Source organism: Larus michahellis, chromosome 15 (assembly GCF_964199755.1).
Source record: "Larus michahellis chromosome 15, bLarMic1.1, whole genome shotgun sequence".
NCBI lineage: Eukaryota > Metazoa > Chordata > Aves > Charadriiformes > Laridae > Larus > Larus michahellis.
In genome coordinates this window covers 8,340,137-8,359,346 of record NC_133910.1, presented here as the reverse complement: position 1 = coordinate 8,359,346, position 19,210 = coordinate 8,340,137, and the positions used below count along the sequence as shown (strand labels likewise).

The window sequence follows — 19,210 nt, the reverse complement described above, 5'->3', positions numbered from 1 at the left end:
GATGAATACTGCCTAGCGTGGACTTCATGTAAAACCTAATTCAACATAAATGACAAGTAATACACTTTTTTTCCCTCTGCATTTCTTGAGTTGATTGGAAGTGTGGGGGATCAGGACTTGGCATGGCTTTAGGGACACTCAGTTACACTCCTTCACAGTTGGCGCCTGAAAGAGAAAAGAGAAGTTAGTTCCTAAGATCATCTTGTTTCTGAAGTTCTTTTCTCTGAGAAAGAACTATGGAATCTCTTGTATTGTTTTGGTTTGTTTTTAATTTTATTTATTTATTTGCACAAAAACATTTGCTTTTCAGGAATTCTGTTTTCATCATGTTTTCTCACTGGTGCTGGATGAGCTGAAACTTCCTGCGTCCTGGGGAGAGCATGTACAAAAGGAATGACCTCATGGCCAATGTGATGGTCACCTCCGCCACTCCAGAGGTACAGTTCCTTGTACTTTGTTAGCTCCTGTATCAAAATGGAAATGTTGGATTGTTTTCACAGGTGCCCTTTCTGCTGTCAGTCATGTCAGTCCTTTTTCGTATGCATGGTGCAGTATTTGACAACAGAGTAATTTTAGAACACTCCATGGTTCTGAGTGTTCACAACCTGTTTTTTTTATTGTTGATGGTGATTACTCATTTCGAGTAGTTTAAACAGCATCTTTGACCTGTTACTCCATAACTTACAGCAGCCATTTGAGTTAAGGGCAATGTAACGTACCATCTAAATGGAGCCAGTCAGAAAAATTCCAGTTGATTTATTTTTAAATTTACTAGTCTGCTGGTAAGCAAGTGCTTACATAGGTTTTGTTCACTTTAATCCCTTGTATCCTTTGGAGACCAGGCAGCTCTGTCGTGATGTTTCCACAACTGAGGACTGCTTGGCAATCAGTTACTCTACTCAGTTTTTCTGCTTTTTACTTTCGTGTAATATTACGGTGAAATATCAATCAGCTCTAGTAGAGCTTGCCCCGTAAAGCACACATTGTAAATGTATGACTGGAGGTACTTTTTGCTTTTTTAAAAAGGTAACATTTCGATGAAATTCTTCCCTGGTTGAAAAATTCTACTTCATCTCTTAAGACAGCTTAAGAGCTGTGTGAAGCAAGTTTTTTCCATCGTAGTGGTAACTTTTGCACACACAACTTGATCCTATCAAAGCAGTTGTCTTGATTTTCGTAAAACGAACCAGCTGTGAGTTGATCTTTAAAAATCTTAAAACAAAAATACGTAATACAGCTGTGACCTGCAGAAGATCATTTTCTCAAAGGTAGTATAAATGCCCTCAGACTAAGAAAAGTAGTTTTCCATTCTCTCAAGATGGGGGATGTTTTGAATCGGGTATGCAAACACACAATTCTGAAATTCTTCTTCAAAATAACTTTTTTTTAAAAAAGACTTCCACACACCATTTTCTCGGAACCGAAATATCTGTCATAGATCAGAGCATAAGAAGTCTCCAGGGTCAGACCAAAGATTCTTCCAGTCCATTATTCTGCCTCTGATAGTGGCCAACAGCAAACGCCTGAAGAAGGGCACAAGAGCAGCGCAAGCACTGGAAACATCCCCCCGGTGCCATCCTGGCCACAGCTGTTTGCAGCCCAGGGACTTCCTGAGGGGAAGGTCCTGTTTCCTCTCTCTCAATGTATTTGTCTTCCATAAATTTGCTCAGTCCCCTGATTGAATATGTGTAATCTTTTAGTTTATACAGAATCCCATAACGAGCTATTTTTCCGCTTAACTGTGTGCTGTGTGAAGACCCATATCCTCTTACTCATTTAAAATCCACCTCTAATTTTAACTGATAACCTGGTGTTAGATGAAGCAAAGAGATACCATTCCTGTCTTTCCTCTCGCTTACTTTGATGGTTACCGTACTTCCTCCCCACAACCCGCTGCATCGTTTCCAGGTTGAAGATTTCTAGCACAGCCAGTCTTTCATTGTAAAGAAGCCACTCCATACCTGGCATCATCCTTGTTGCCTTATTCTGAAACTTTTCCGGTTCTTTGATAGCCTATTTAAGATGGAGACTAATACTGCATAAGTATTCCAAGTTTGGGTGTACCATGGATTTATAAAGGAGCATATTCATACTCTGTTATGTATTTTCTCTTTTCCTTTTCCAGACTTACTAAATCTTGTGAAGTCCCTTTTCAGTTTTTCATTGACAGGTTTTGGTTTTTGTTTTACCACATTGAATGAATAAAATGAAGATCCATAGTCGTCAACAAACTGTCACCTCATTGTTCACTGTTGAATAGGGTTGTTGAATATATAATGATCATCACTCATCCGTGGATAATTCTCTGCTGATTCATATATTCTCAGTGCTTGTAACTATCTTATTACTCGCATACTCAGTAATAACTATGTTGTTACTGCCTTGTAATTATTTATCATTGCAAGGATAGTGTCCATGCTAGGGCTGCATAGTTGCCTTAACATCTTTGGAGTGAGGAACCATGTCAAAAATCTTTTGGAAGTCCAATAATTTTATTTATTAATCGTGTTCCTTTATCCACATGTTTGTAGATACTGAGGCAGCGCTTCTCTTTCAAAATACTAATTTGGCAATTTCCTGGTACAGCATACCTATCTGTGTTTCTGCTAATTCCCCTTGATTCTCTTCTTGGGTTTGGCCAGTACAAATGTCAGGCTTCCTAATCGGTATTTCCCCAGATACTCTGTAGAGGGGAGAAAACAAAAATCAGCATCTCATTTAGCACCTTCTAATGCTTTGCAACCAAGTCACTTCTAAGTGAGAATTGCATATCGTAGTTTGTTGAGATGCCAAAACATCTTGTTTTGACAACACTGTTCTACTAGCAAACAAATAACCTCAGTGATTTAACATACGTATATTTTTATTCAGTGTGTAGTTTTAAGATAAGAAATAGTAAAATAAAGCTGCTATTATTATTATTAAATCACATTATTCCTGAAGAAAGGAAAATGAGGCACAAGAGCCTGCATCTGAGCGCTTGGACAGAAACTTCAAAGGGAAGTCAAGGCACCGATTTTTAAGGCAAGACACAGTACTCTGAAGTACCCTGGAGCTAACATTGGGTTAAATTTCAGGATGTGTCAGTTTTGCCTTTTTTATAATGTTATGGATAGAGCAGCATGATTTGGATCTACCTACTTTTTACATTGAATATTTAATTTAAAAATTTCAGTTGAATATAAATCTTCAAAATCCCAACATATTTCCCTGTGTGTGACAGCTCTTTTATCTAGTCTATAATTTAAAAAATAGCTTTCCAAACTGGAAATTCCATAGAGCTAAAACCGTATGTCATTATAGTTCTTGTAGAAGAAAGTTAGTTGGAAACATTCACGTGAACTGTGCTGAACTAAATTTTACAACTCAGTGTCTGAAGCTATTTGAAGTTCATACAGTTTCTTGCAATTTCTTAATATTTTTACACATATTTATTTTCTGAATTTTACATGAAACTCATCATTCTGCAGATAAGCCCACTATTTTTTCTTTGTAGGGTAGTAGCAGCTCAGATTCTCTGGAAGGGCGAAGTTCAGATTATGCCAATAAAAGCTACGATGCAGTTGTATTTGATGTGTTGAAAGTAACTCCTGAGGAGTTTGCTGTAAGTAGAAATGTTATTTTTGCATTTAAGCTTGTATAAAATTGAGGGCTCGCAGGATATTAAAAAATACATACTTTTTTTTTTCTTAAAATATTTTAAATGATCTTCCAATGTTCTTGAAAACAAATTTCTGATCATACAAACTTTAACGAAATAAACATGTCTTGGGATTTAATCATTCAGTACTGACCTGACACAGCGTATTTATTTTTCTGCGTAAAGCCATTTGATTTTTTTCTAGTGTTTTAGAAGACCCTAGCATAGGTTTAAAGATGTTAGTTATCCGCAGTCATTTTTTTTTAATTGAAACCACAAATACTCATCTTTTCTGCTGAAACATCAGTTTCTCAGAAAGCTCAGTTTTTTAAAAGCAGGAAAGAAGCTTGTAGAGAGGAAACAATTTGCATTCCTTAATAACAAGTTTTCAGTACTAAACTGAAAGCAGAGCTGCAGTTTTGGCAAAAGTCCAATACAGTTCATGTGCTCGGCCCCTTGTTTTTAACTTACGTGTTAACTTGCTGGGGCGCAGGAATGAGTGAGGATGAAACCTACTGAACTGAGTTCAATGTTTTCATTAACATTCTGGGCATCAAAATGATGTTTCCCTCATTTGGCATAAGGTCATTTAATATCCATTCACAAAAAAGTCTTGGAGATATGCCTACATTATTGCTCTAAGTTTGTGACTTTGGAACACGTTCTAATGACTCTTTTTCAACACTAATCCAGAGTACACAGATGATAGCTGTTGTTAGGCAAAAATATAAAAATACATGGTTGGCAAATCTGCATCAACTCAGTTAAAAAAATGGCCTGATGCTTTTGCTCCTGTTCGTTCAAATTCAGATGATCTATGGCCAAGGACAACCTTCAGGAACGAACAGAGACACAATTTAGACAGGTCAGTAAAATCACACAAAAATAGAGATGTCTGATTTCATCAGAGCAGACTGAATATTAAGTCCAAAGACAGCCCAGAACATAGTGTGCAGTCTGCACCAGCAAAAATGAATTTGTGGTGATCTCAGAACTTGTTTATAAAATGATCAAGTCAAGGTAAGGTTGTTTGTAACATATCAGTTACAACTCATCAGTTTTCTATTATGTTCATAATTCCTACTGCGGTTGGTTTGAGACGGAAGCTTGTTGATGAGGGTCTTGATTTAACGGTACACTTTAAAAACACACGTGTATGTGTGCACACACCCCCTTATGTCATTGTAATACATCTTTTAACTCTGAAGTCCAGACCCTCCAGTTCCACTCCTAGCCATGAACAAAGCAAACAAACAAAAAACCCACCACCCCCAAAGAAACCAAAAAATGAAATGTGTGTCCGTAGGACAGTGAGGTGTGAAATAGATCATATGTAAACCCTAGTGGTAGGGCTGTTTGTTTGGGGTTGGTTTGTTTGTTGATTTTAGTATGGTCACACAAACTTTTAACACCAAGGCTTTCTTAGCCAGAGTAGCTGTTCTCCTTGTGCCGCATTAAAACCTTTTCATTGGTTTACCCTCATCCTCTTATTTTTTTATTAACAGCTCAAGTAATGTTTACTGCTTCTGTTCCATCCAGAGAAGCAGATAATTTCTTTTTTCAGTAAATAATAGCAACCAGTAAATTATGCTTACCATTTCTTATTACTGCAGTAGCCTGTTTCAAATAACTTAAAATAGTTCAGCTGGGGAGAATGAAAAAAAGCACAGGTCTGAGTCTACTGTAGTTAGTACCGTTTGGTTACTGGACATCAGGGCAGAAATCCGTAGAAGATGGGATTGCTGTATTGAATATAAATATTTAGAGAAAGGGAATGGAGCCAAGTTAAGGTCACTTCAAAATTTAGCGTGTTGTGTTCCTTTTTTAAAATTTAGAAGCAGCAGAGGAGAAATTCCCTGGTGGTGATCACCTATATAATGAAAAGAGCAGCAGCTTGTCAATAGTACTGAATTTTGTTTTAACCTTTTTAGTGTTTTGGTTTTTTTTTTACCCGTATCTTGTTGAAACAATTATTAATTCTCACTGAAAACTTTTTTATTGACATCACACAGTATGGCTTATAGTCAGCTTTTTGAAGCCTCCACTATGCATCGTATTAGGAGCCAGTCAAGAAGTTCCAAATAGCCATTTGTGACTGCAGTTTTTCTCGGAGCAGAGCGAGGTCTTAATAACATCTGAGTTTATAAATACCCAAACGCTACTCGGAAGTATAAATCGCAGAGTTGAGTGCTGCTAAGAGTGTTCGGCTAGGGCTTTGTGACAAAATCTTTGACTTGGCGTAATAAAAAAGCAAGAGATAATTAGACGGAAAGTTTATGGAAGGGAGTTTTTTTTTCATCTCCGTTAAATTTTATGGGCCTCATTAACTTTCCTAGGCTCATGTCTGAGGAATCATACTAATAATAGAAACCTTATTAATATTATATTTAAATAGATAGTTATCATTCTTAATTGGTGGAATCAAATGAGCACTTTGAGAGGGGGTTAGCAAATTCTTGCTGTTTTGGGTGTAGTGTAACAAAATGGCCAACAGAGAAGCTTTGCTGGGGAAAGGCCCAAAGAAACATTCTTTGACACTTTCTTTTACACGTTAAATCATGTAAATTACAAAATTCAAAGCTCTGTAGGTTTATACAGTCACAGTACAATTGAAGTACCTATTGGTTAAACATAATTTATGTAACTTCCAAATGTATAATGCCATTCAATCACCGAAGCAATTCAAGTACCTTATCACTCAGGTGCTAAAAATGTTCTATAAATGCTTTTTTTTTTCAAAATCATTGGCTTTGAAACAGCATTACAATGTCTTATCAGGATGTACCCATCAGTGACTGAAAATCTGTGTATATGACCCCTTTAAAGCATGTTCCAATCACAACTAATTAACACATCATAATGCTTTATTGCCTTTCCACCCAGGGAATGTAAAATGTATGCTGGTTTCTGTGCGAAAGGCAAATAATTCTTTCTACCATTTCTGTTACATCAATAACGGGCCCAAACAGTAAGACTCTCAAACACATGTTTTTCCTCTTAGACCGCTGCACATACTGAAAAATTTCACCCAGTTACAGCCGGCAAATGTAAGAGAATCTCATGACGTGTTGCCCCTGGGGTGGTGGAGCTCCTGCTTGCGGTGCCAGCCGGGGGGGGACTGGTCAGGTCTGCTCTGGGGGAAGAGGTGACGGTGTGGGTTGTAGTTACGAAAGGGCAGATGTAAACACACGATTGTTAGCTCTTCGTATTATATTATTTAAAATTTTCTCTTTCTTGCAGAGCCAGATTACATTGATGGATATGCCAGTATTTAAAGCTATACAGCCTGAGGTAGGTTTTCTTAAACTATCTGTTTACATCTTTGGAGTTCAGTGACTGAGGAAATGTAACCATTTAAAGAATGCTTTTTCATTCAAAAACGCTCAACTTCTTGCACTGCACTAATATTCTTCTAGGCTTATTCCTTGTTAGCACTGTGAATCTGTAACACAGCCTGGCGTACTTTGATTTGTCATCCGTTGCCAAAAGAGACGACTGTGCTTTTCTGAAAGTCTTCCTTTCCTGCTTTGTCTTGAGTGTTTCTTCAGGATAAATTTATCACGTGTCAAAATTATCCGCTCTCCCTTCTGCTCCTGTTTTTCAGTTCACATCTGATTTCAGAGTTGGACTTATGCCTCTAGTCATAACCTGTGTTTTTTAGGCTGCATCAGCTGCTTGGTGAACTTTTTAATTTGTACTATCATGTTTGAGGTTCAGTTCTGAGGGAATAAATCAGCTCAAACCCTTAAAAGTTAATGTATTGGTGTCCTTTAATATTTTAACCTTTTAGGAAAGACACAAAAAGAAACTTGAGGCCTGTTGAGTAAAAGCAATCAAAGTTAACATAGACGTTTGAAAATCAGAAATAAGAACTTCAAAAATGAAGTACAAAGGTAGTTATCAGAATATGTTAAATTTGCATAAAAGTGATATTTAATCTCGGTGTTTTTATGAAATAAATTTATTTTCTGCAAAAGGTACAAGAATTGCACGTTTCCAGCTTCAAGTTCGTTAATATAAGGCCGTGTCCTTAGATTCATTATGCTTTATTGTCTTTTTGTGCCTATGTGGAATATCATTAATACATAAAGGGGGAAAAAAACCCCTGTAATATTAGCGTAACTGAATTTTTGACAACATCAGAAAGGGCAGTCCAGTTTAGAAGGTTCTTAGTAGAAGAACATTCTATTAAGGTAGAATCCATATAGTTTGGTCTTTAACAAGGCAACTCATTGTGTATTACAGTGGTTCAGAGAGATTAGCAGTTTTCTATTTTGAGGAAGCATAGGAAGAAAAATAAGAATTTATCTGTGTGGTGTCTGGACTTCCCGTCAGATAAATTAATTTTGTTTCAAGAAGACCAAGACAGTTTTGTAGCTGAAAACACTTCCGTGCTTCTGAAATTAAATGTATTCTCCAGGCAGTTGTGGAGTCTTTTCTTTACTGTGGCAAAAAAAGGGCAAATGAACAATTCAATAAGAAACCAGCAATAGCCATAGAAAACAATCTGTTAACACAAAACTAGCAGTATTTACAAATAAATATCATAGATACTTTTTCATGAGAATATTTTGCTAAGAAAAACATCAGAACAAAGTGGAGGTTTCGCCAAAAGCGGAGGTAGTGTGATACTCTGAGAAGAATGAATACAAAATGAAATACAAAACCATAGATGTTCATATTTAAAGTGAATTTTGCGTTTGCTTTAATTGCTATCAGATATTTATGCCATAGAATTTTATAGCAGAAAAAAAATACTCATTTGCTGTTCTTCTTTTCCTTTGTCATTGCTTCATTTTGCCTTTTGGAAATTAAATTTCCTGAAGTGCTACTTGGATTGATTGGCAGATAGATGGAACTTAGTGAGAAATGATCAGAAAAAATCTGACCTCGTATTTTCAAATTCTGCCGGAATAGAGTTCTGTGTATAAGTAGCAGTTGCCATAAATTATTAGTTTTTAATTGTATTTTCTGACTTTCATCGTATTGGAATTACCAATATAATTTAATTGTTTGTTTGCCAAAAACAAACAACTATTTCTATTCTGAAACTCTGACAACTGTAGGACTAGGTTTTAAAGCAAATTATAGTCAGTGTATTTGCCAGCTACCTGCCTCTTGTTATTAGGTAAGTTAGTAGACTAAGAAGGTTGCAATTTTCTGGTTGGGTCAAATATTAGTATATAGTCTGTAACTGTCCACTTTTGTTTGAGGCCTCGTAGCTGTCTAAATTCAGTTGATGTATTTCATAGAATCACAGAATGGTTTGGGTTGGAAGGGACCTTAAAGTCCATCCAGTCCCACCCCTGCCCTGGGCAGGGACACCCCCCACCAGACCAGGTTGCTCCAAGCCCCGTCCAACCTGGCCTTGAACCCCCCCAGGGATGGGGCAGCCACAGCTTCTCGGGGCATGATAACTTCTCATAGAATCATAGGGTTGGCAGGGACCTCTGGAGATCACCCAGTCCCACCCCCTGCCAGAGCAGGGTCACCCAGAGCAGGTGGCACAGGAACGCATCCAGGCGGGTTTGGAATGTCTCCAGAGACAGAGACTCCACCACCTCTCTGGGCAGCCTGTGCCAGGGCTCTGCCACCCTCACAGGGAAGAAGTTCCTCCTCGTCATGAGATGGAACTTCCTATGGTCAAGTTTGTGCCCATTACCCCTTGTCCTGTCGCTGGGCACCACTGAAAAGAGCCTGGCCCCATCCTCCTGACACCCCCCCTTTCAGTATTTATAAGTGTTGATAAGGTCCCCCCTCAGTCGTCTTTTTTCCAGACTGAAGAGACCCAAATCCCTCAGCCTTTCTCCATAAGAGAGGTGTTCCAGTCCCCTCAGCATCTTGGTAGCCCTTTGCCGTCCCCTCTCCAGCAGTTCCCTGTCCTTCTTCGTTCTGTCCTTCAGAACTTTTGTTGTTCTGTGTCCGTAAGCTTGGACACCCTTTGGTAAACGGCGCCTTTGAGGCCGGCAGGGTTTCAGGTGGGTGACTGATGGGCAGGCGGGTGTCTGCCATCCTACTCCAGGACTCTGCCTGCCCACATTCCTCCGGTGCTGCCCTTGTGCTGCACGGGCGAAGGAAAGGCCAGTGTTTCGGTTGAAAACTGTGCTCCATGATGTACTCGTTTCATTACCTCACTGGGTATGATGAAGGCAGAGTTATGGTCCCTACTTTCCCTTTCATACCTGCTTGTGCAAGGCGGTCACAATTGCCCTGCAGAATCGGGCAGGAAGTGGAGGTAAATACACGGCACGTGAATAAGAGTGAATACCTCCAGAATACCTCTCGTTCCCTCTGCCAGAAAGGGGGCGTGGAAAAAGCATGGGGAGGTGGAAGCGTTTTGATAGATGTTGCGTAGCTCCATTCCAGGGCAGAACGGTGCACAGAGGAGGTTTCCCCATCTTCCCGCTGCTTCAGTGAGGTCTCTGTTGCTAAATTTTGTATTTGGGGGAAGAGCATTCTACTGTTTTTTTTCTTCAGGTTTTAGTCTTTAACATGAGCTTATGCATGGAGGGAAAGAAAAGATTTTAGAGTTCTGGTTGCCAAGTCTTTTCTCAAACACGCAGACATCCTTTAAACCTAGCATTTGCTGAGGCTTTTTTCTGCTTTTCCGTGGAGCTATTACTAAAAACCACATGTGCTTGTTACTTTGCGAGAGTTCAGTGAGAGGACGTCTGAGTAACAATTCTTTGTTCTCCAGCAGAACTAACTGTGCTCACATTCTAGATGTCTAGGTAACTTCATTTAGATTTGTTTGTTTGTTTGTTTGTTTTTCCCAAAGTCCTGGAAATTGCCATCTCCACAAATTGCAGGGTTTTCTTGCACGCTTGATTGGAATGTTTCTTGTGACTGTGCATTGAGGAAACTGCCTGCATCCTTCCATACAGAAAGATGAATTGTAACACTAGAACACGGTATATTTTAGCAGTATAAAAAAAATTCAGCAGGAATATGTTGGATCACTTACTCTTATCAGCCTTCCCATTCAGTCCAAATTTTAAAGCTAGTCAAATGATTTTACCGTGCACAGGATTTTCCATGGTTGCTTGCTAGCCCGCTAGCAACTGCGTAACATCCTTAGGTTACTGACCTCTTCCACTTGTCTGACAAATGTAGATTCTGCTGTCCCTAGTAGAGTGACGGAGATTTTTCCACGTACACGTGTTATTTCCAGACTCTTAAGACCAGATGTGCACCAATCATGTGGAGAATTGGTGTCTTGACAGATGCAAATTGTCATTTTTATCTGCAGAAGGCTTAAATGCTGGAAGGTTGGGATACAAAGTATGTTTGGAACTGGAAATGCACACAGAAGTGTTTGGTTAGACTAGTTGTCATTGAATCGGTGCCTTGGATTGATTTTAGCAGTTATCTGATAGATGCCTCTGTCATGTATCAGTGTTTACACTTTTTAATGTTTTTAAACATTACTGATTTCTAAGGCAATTTTTAAATGCTTTTCCTAGGAACTAGCCAGCTGTGGATGGAATAAAAAAGAAAAACATATCCTCGCTCCAAATATTGTTGCCTTTACTAGGAGGTTTAACCAGGTAAATGGTTTGATTACTGTGATGAACAGGTACGGTGTGACACGTGTCTTCGAGTACAAAGTTAAATAGAACTACTCCTGTGAATTAGAATTTAAGAATATTTTTCTAAATGAAGATTAAGATTTTGAAATGGCAGTTCCTGTTTTCAGTTGCTTTGTGCACGTTTGTGTTGTTCCCCTAGACCGTTGGTTCCTAAATAATAGTTCCTAATAATTTTTGCTGATGTGTCATGGCACAACATTAGCAATTCTTTTCCTTCTGTTTCAGTGTTTCAGCTGCACATTTAGTTATCTTGGTGTTGCCTCATTTCTCTACCTACTTCTTATATCCAGTGGTAATGCTTTCGGGTAATTGTATCTGTACAGATGAGAATTCATGGGACTTGAATTCAACTCTTGTCTTTCCTTACCCCATTTTCTCCCTGGAGCATCACAAAAGTTTACTACTATTTCATCTAATAACGTCCTTTATTTGTAAATAAATTCGCTTATATGTGTTTATTTTATAGGTCAGCTTTTGGGTTGTACGAGAAATATTAACAGCACAGACCTTAAAAATAAGGGCAGAAATATTGAGCCATTTTGTGAAAATAGCTAAAGTAAGTGCAAATTTCTTGTACTGTCATTCAAAATCTTATTTCCTATTTGTTTGTTTCTGCACTACTTCTATGAACCGTTGTTGGATTACAGGGGGTAACGTTCTTTTTTAGCACACGTGCGATGTTGTACCAGATGAATAAGACAAAGCTGTGACATCTGTTGATTTTACTTGGTTAAATAAAACTACCCAGTTCAGTGTGACTCATCTTGTACCTTTGCCTAACATGTTTAAAAGCGGTTTGTCTTGTTGATGGCCAGATAGGTGTTGCCAACACTGAATGTGATGGTTGTCCTGGTTTCAGGTAAAACGGAACCAATTTTCTTTTCAGTAATTTTACTTCCCAGTTATTTTACTTTTTATTTAAGCCTCTTCTAACTGACTGAAATTAAGAGCACGCTTTTCAGACAGTGTCGGCTTCTAGCGGATGAGGTCTGATGATCATAGTTCATACCGAGGGATGGTATGCAGGGAGGCTATTGCGTACGCTTTTTGCTGTAACAGCCAAGGTCAGATAACTTCGTTGTGCACCAAGTTGGAGGGTTGGAAGCGGAAAAGCACAGAGGGGTCCTACCTGCGGGGAGGAGCGGACAGGGCTCGTGACCCCAAACTGACCAGCGGGGTGTTCCATCTCATGGGCATCACGCTCGGTATAAAAGCAGAGAGACCCAAGGGGCAGCCTCTTCCTTCAGTGGCCGGTGTCCGAGCAGGACTCTCTCAGTTCCGTGCCTGCCTGACCCAGATCCGGAATCCAGTTCCCGTCCGTTGCTGCGTCCAGTCTGGGACTTTCCCAGTGCCTGCTGGTGACATGATCGGGTTTTGTATATATTGTATCGATTTCATTATTTTCTTATTGATGTTATTATATTTTCTTTTTATTAATAATATTTCACTGAAGTAGTTTTAGTTTTATTTTCAACCGGTAAGTCTCTCCCTTACTTTCTCTCCCTTCTCTTCTGGGAAGGGAGAGAGAGGTTCAAGAGAGCATCTGTCATTCCTTTAGTGCCCAGCCCAAACCACAGCAGTTGTGAACTGTTCTGGTTTTTGTCTCTCCCCGTTTAAGCTTACCTTTTATGAAAAGAAATCTCTTGCTTCTAAAACGACTATTGTGAGACTTGTATTCTTTCTTGTAACATGTAGTTGCTGGTAGAAAGTACCACTGTTAAAGGGCAGTTATTTTAATGAGCTTCAGCACTGCGTTTTACAAGTCGTTCTTAACTTTGAAAAAGATATATTTATTTGAAAAAATATTTCTCTATTTCATGACCTGTGGTCATTCCATTTTGTATGACCCTGTGTGACACTTACTAATATTAGTAAGAGACAGCACTTGGATCAAAGGCCTGAGTGCTAATCTTGTACCTGTGAAATTGTGTGTGTGTAGGTAATTAGAATAATATTTTCTATGTAATAAAGAATAAATTTTTTTGGTATTGTCAATATTTCCAGTCTGTTTACTTAGCAGTTTTGGGCTTATGCAGAAGAGAATTTATCTGAGTAAGTTGCTAGCACAAAGGCATAGCCCAAGTTCTAAGACAATGGTCAACCTGGAGGTGCCAAGTTGCTCTTAGAAATGAGAGGGTTTTTTATTGTCCCCTGCAAAAAGGAAAACACTGCCCTCTTTACCTCTTTTTCTTTTTTTTTCCCTTTCCTTCTCTTCCCTCAATAAAATCCAGATCTTCCTCAAGTGCTCCTGAGCAATGAGTAAATCGATCACTGGAGGATGAATCCAGCCTCTTCTTAAGATTTACAAAGACGCTACACGACAGCAGTTCTCATTTTTCTGTTTTTCTGGAACTATGTTGTAGGAAACTTTATAATCTAAGACAGCTTTATTCTAAAGTAGTATCTCTTTTAAGATCAATGTGTTTTGAGTAATTGTCAACACAGTGAATTTAAAGTACGTTGAGGTGAGGAAAATAAATCCTGAAAAAAGATTACAAAATAATTATATTAATTCTGAAAGGGTCATCAGCATCTTTGGATGATGATTTTGGTTTGATTACGTTTTTAATTTCCACAATTATACTCATTTTCAAGAACAATGCATCAAATTTTCATATTTTCTGTTCCTTGAAGGAACAGCCTTAGAAAATAACAAATTCAAATTAAATACAGTTTGTATTCTCACAACCGAAATGCCTGTTGTTTTGAGGGGTATATTTGGAAAATTGCCAACTTTTAAAGTGGTCTTAAGAATTTTGCACACTGACAGCATTGGATGTTGTCTGCAGCCATTAAAAAGAAAAAATTATATTTTATTAATGCATCTTTGAGATTAATTTATCCTGCTTCCCTTTTCAATGTGCTAAAAGTTGTTATTCCCTTTTTTCAGAAGCTTTTAGAACTGAATAACCTTCATTCTCTTATGTCCGTGGTGTCAGCACTGCAAAGCGCGCCTATCTTCAGACTGACCAAAACCTGGGCTGTAAGTTATTCTTCAACCGTTGTCTTTTCTGTCTTGTTTGAATTCTGACGTTTTCTGAACTTTTCTGAATTGTCAAACTGCATCCTCTGGAAGAAGATTCTTTTATATTGTTTTTGTGGTACCACCGTAGCAGAAGTAGCGATCGGTTACGTGCTTGATGAAAGCAGATTTTAAATGACTGCATATTTTTAAACAATCTTTTTTCCTGTAGGAGTTTCCTGTTTTCCTGTCTGTTCTAGACACCACTCGTTATGTGCTCAGGAGGACTTTAGTTGATAAGTAATCTTAGAAGACCCTCTTATAGCAAGTGTATCAGTATCCCATTATTCAAGTCGTTAATACATTGCCTAAAAGGAAAGGAAGAAAAAAGGCCTATTACAAATATAGAAGGATTGGTTTGTGATTATTGTACAAAGCATTTAAGTTTTCATTTATTTTAGAAATTAAAAGCATTGATAATTCCATTTTCAGAAATTTCATCTCTTGAGGGCAGAATTTCTCATTTAAATTTAGTGTAAAATTTTCTATTTCTTTTTAAGCGGAATACACAATTATATTGTAGTCCTGCTGTATGTAATCTTTAAATATACAAAGGATTAGGTAATTCTCATTAATTTAGTATTCCACCCAGCATGGATCCCATTAACTGTTCAGAACTGAAAAATAAAGATGGCTATACTGAATTCTTTCACCTTAAGCTTATTATGTTTTTAAAACGCCTGTAACTTCTTTATGGTTTGATTGCTCAGAATTAGGCTGTACTCTAACAAAAACATAAGTGCCTGCTATTTTGAGCAGCTTGATGAAGTTGGAACTGATACAGGGAAAATCGCTCACGTATGAAACTACGTGTGTGAGCGGTTCATTGCAGGACGCAGACCTAGAGAGGTGTAAAGCTCTTTGAAGGCGCAGTAGTTCAGAAATACAACCCTGTGCGGAGTTAGGGCCTCAAGGAGTTCTCGGTGCTGTTTAGAAAGAAAACAGCAAAATTATTCTAAAATCTTTTTACTCTCGTACCTTTTATGTTACTTTTTATTATCTGCTGTTATTTAACGGTGACACGTGGTGCGCGCTGTCGCAGAGTCGCAAAGGGCCTCAGGGCTCCCATTGACAGTGGTGTTTCACTGGTGACGCCCGTCAAGCCCGTCCTCTTCTGAGCAAGACTGAATGAAGCAGTTAACTCATGCAAATCCGTTGCAGTGGTTTTTGTAACAATGGGCAGACTCACAGTGCTGGAGAAACAGAACGGCTTATGAGCTCTGTAGTACAAGAGCTGGAATTTTACAGGGGAAGAGGTGTATTAAGAAATGTGCTGCGGAACAGCTGTGTGTTGTCAGAAAGTACGACTGCAAGAAGCCAGTGTACAGTGCCATAACGCTCCACTCGTTCTGTCTCAATTGGCTTTTAAAATCATCTCAAAAATATTGCTGATGTTTCCAAAAACAGCTGAAATACGGAATGTGTTTTTATAGCTGCAGTTGCGTATTTTGTGTTTACTTTTCAGTCTTCTGTCACTCCTGCATTGCTAAATATTTTTGTGATATTCTGTAGTAAGTCCAGTAATAGAAAACAGAGATTTGAGTTTCATAGTGATTTACTTTCCCTATGCTTTCTTCCAAAAAGTTTTGTTATACTTTATACTTTTAATACGGCACTGTTGAAATGGCACAATATGCGTTTATGTAGAGCATTTTCCGTTCCTATTTCTACTTTCAAATTCAAGAGGATTTTTAGCAATTCTAATAAACTATGGGAATGTTGGTGACTGTATAATAACATGTATTTTTCCTGTAGAAATTTAATATTCCTGAGGTTATTCAAAACTCTGAGGTAGTGATATGTGGATCATTGATGAACTATTCAGAAATAGTAATCATATTTGTTAATAACGTAAGACTTATGCCAAATTGCTTCCGTTTTTTTTTTTTTCTTTCTTAACAGGTACCACGTTTACAAATACTAAAATTTTATGATCTTCATTTTTTTTTCTATGTAGCTTTTGAATCGCAAAGACAAGACCACCTTTGAGAAGTTAGACTATTTACTGTCTAAGGAAGATAATTATAAAAGGACACGAGAGTACATTAGAAGCTTAAAAATGGTTCCTACTATTCCATATTTAGGTGAGTGTGTACAATGACCTTATTTGTCTCTAGCTCATTTTGACTGGCAAGCGCTAACGTGCACCTTAAGAACGCTGGAGATGTGGTGGCGTTTTTTAAGCTGTGCACTGTCTGGGATCTCTGATGTGTAGAAGTTTTGTGCATTCCTGACATCTTCAACTGCAAGTACGTCTTTATTTACTGTCCTTTTGATGCCTTCAGAATTTATAAGAGCACTGAGTTTCAGAAGTGTCTTTGAGTACAGCGTGATTTAAGACCTTGTTCTTGTAGCTTTCATTTTTGCTGGACTGCTTTTTTGGATAGCTTATGCCTTGGTATTAAGCTGTAGTTGGTGGTTTGTGTCGATTCCTTGTAAATGCTTTGAAAAGAGATAGAAACCGAAGAGTCAATTCAGATGATTGACTTGTCTTTTCAGTGTTCCCTTGCATTATTCAGTAGACACGCTGTCTCACTGCTTCCCCAATGGCTCTTTTAACCCACAGTTCCTGCCCATGGCTGAACTGTGCCAGCATTCCTGAGGGACACTGCAGAAACCTGATTCCTGTTAAACAAGGAACGTTCAGATACAGTAATGTCTTTATAGCGATGGGCTTTTTAAAAGAAAGAGTTAATCTAATAAGCATTTAACCATGTCTTCTGTAAGTGATATAATGGAAAAAATATGATAATTTATTGTAATTATTTTCTAGTGCCCAAGAAAAGACAAATACAGTGCTTTTTCTATAGCAGTCCACGTATGCAAAGTATGGCCCTGGTGAAGTAATTGTTTTGAACATCCTGTAAATACAACTTCCAGAAAAAAAAAATAATCTATTTTTAAAAAATCAAACTGTCTGGAATTTCCGTCACAGATATTCAGCACAACTCACTAATGTTTGACAAAGTTATAAGCAATAGAACACACCATAAAGAGATGTCTTAAACACTTTAAAGTATTGGTGTAACTACAAACTCCGCTTCTAATGCAACTTTTCTCCTCATTGAACATCACCTGCCTTGTGCTTCAGTCACGTGAACCCCACAAAATCAAATGTGAAATACACCTTTACCTAAAGTACTGGGAATGGCTGTTATTCCTGACATAGGGATTCCGGTTAATGATCTACAATTATAGCCACACCTATGAGAAGAAAATGTAAGTATTCTAGGAATGATACATAGCAGTTCTTAGAGAACCGTGTTGTGTTCCTAGAAGTATCATCGTGATACTTCTTACTTAGCCTGAGCAAACCTGACACATTCAAAGAATTTCAAAAAGATATACGAGGAAAACTCTTTGCATAGGCTTTTTAGGACCACAAGCTTATTTGTAGTCTCTAAAGTGCTCGAGGGACTACAGAAACCCCCCACCCTTTATGTGGCTGTGTAAGCACTCAGACCAATCAGTACCTTCATCTAGTTTGCACTAGGCTTTTTAGAACCTTCATCATTTTGGCTTTTTTGCTGTTTATTCTGTTGATCTAGTGCATATACTTTAGAAGAAATCAATGGCACGTGGTATCGTGTTTATTTTAAATAGTTTGGAGATAGTTTTTTGTTTGGGTTTGTTGTTCACAGCGCCTCCCCCCCAGGCAGGAGGTATAGATCCGTAGAGGTAAGATCCTTTCCAAATTGTCATTTGCAGAACTACGTTCGTCCTTTACCAAGAGACTGTGAGAGAAGAAAGAAGGTGCGCCAAGCTTTGTTCACTAATATGTTGTCACGGACAGCCTGATTTAAAAGCTGAAAGTGCAATTTATTAGGTTAGGGCATAGAGGATATGAACAATTGCTGGGAATGTTTTACTTACTGTATTTGTATTTATGAGGTGAAAGACTAGCATAAATTCAGGACTGTAAAATTTTCATGCATTTATATACTATTTGTATGCAGCTGTCCTGCCAGTTAGTCTATTAAGCTGTCTTCGTCCTTCTTTGAAGGAACGAACTTTGAGTTCAGGCTTGGTTTGATTCTGGTCAAGGTTAATATCATAAAATGCTATATCTTTTCTGCTAATCTTCTCTTCAAGGTTGTTTGCATGGGTCTGAAAAAGCTCTATCTACACGACATACCAGAGCTCACCTCCATTTATTTCAAGCAGGTTCAAAATTGTCCTCTGGACAAACTTCCCATGTCATGCAACCTCTTTGCATCAGGCCTTTCTGCGTGACAGCAGTTTTGCTGGTGGTTACAGTTGATGGCTGCTTTGTATTGGTTTTGTCTTTATGCTACTTTCTGTCTGGGTTTTTTTGGTTGAAGAATAGAAGTCTTGGTAGCTTTAATAATCACTGAAAGCAGAATTTTGTTTCTTCCCTGTGGGAGTTTCTCATTACATGTGCATGAAATACACCTTATTCTTTATCTGCGTCAGTAATGAACAATGTGTAAGTCTGGAGAACATCTAGCTGGAAGTTTGAGAGGAAACAAGGCCGCGGTTTTTCTCATGATCCTCAATGAATTTATTTAGCGATAGGGACCATATGTTTTGCATGGATGAGATACATGGATGAGCTAAGCTGAAGTTAAAAAGGGTAGACATTTTTAAATCACTGAACCTGGCTAACTAGAGCCTATTTTGCGTGGGCTTCCTGGGCCAGAATCACTGTCTTTGTATTAGTGACCCTCAATGGCTTCCTCTCTCTTTAAGCACTGTAAATTCCTTGTATCTGCAGCACCCAGCTCGGAAGGATTTCCTGAGCTCTGTCCAGTACCACGTTTTTTAGCTGGAATAGAACATGGCATTTTCTGCCTTCACTGGATAAACCCTGCCTCGTTCTTTATGCAACTTCTTGAGGCTGCTTCTGACATTATGGACTTTCGTCATTATCTCTGTTGTCTTCACACTAAATCTTCAGTTCTCTCTCTTCCAAAAGGAGGAGTCCTTGGATTACTAGAT

At 38.3% G+C, this 19,210-nt stretch overlaps 1 protein-coding gene across 7 annotated transcripts in view; it reads left to right on the top strand.

Moving 5' to 3' along the window:
- RALGPS1 (Ral GEF with PH domain and SH3 binding motif 1) overlaps positions 1 to 19,210 on the top strand; it is a 118,955-nt gene that overhangs the window by 18,575 nt on the left and 81,170 nt on the right. For 6 of the 7 annotated variants that reach the window (XM_074608540.1, XM_074608541.1, XM_074608536.1 and 3 more), the window contains 7 exons: positions 311 to 437; positions 3,497 to 3,604; positions 6,881 to 6,931; positions 11,104 to 11,187; positions 11,696 to 11,785; positions 14,120 to 14,212; positions 16,209 to 16,335. In XM_074608540.1, the coding sequence (XP_074464641.1) occupies positions 381 to 437; positions 3,497 to 3,604; positions 6,881 to 6,931; positions 11,104 to 11,187; positions 11,696 to 11,785; positions 14,120 to 14,212; positions 16,209 to 16,335 (610 nt within the window). In that variant the 5' untranslated portion in view covers positions 311 to 380. Of the gene's footprint in view, positions 1 to 310; positions 438 to 3,496; positions 3,605 to 6,880; positions 6,932 to 11,103; positions 11,188 to 11,695; positions 11,786 to 14,119; positions 14,213 to 16,208; positions 16,336 to 19,210 lie in introns of those variants that run through there. The other variant, XM_074608542.1, reaches the window with a different exon arrangement.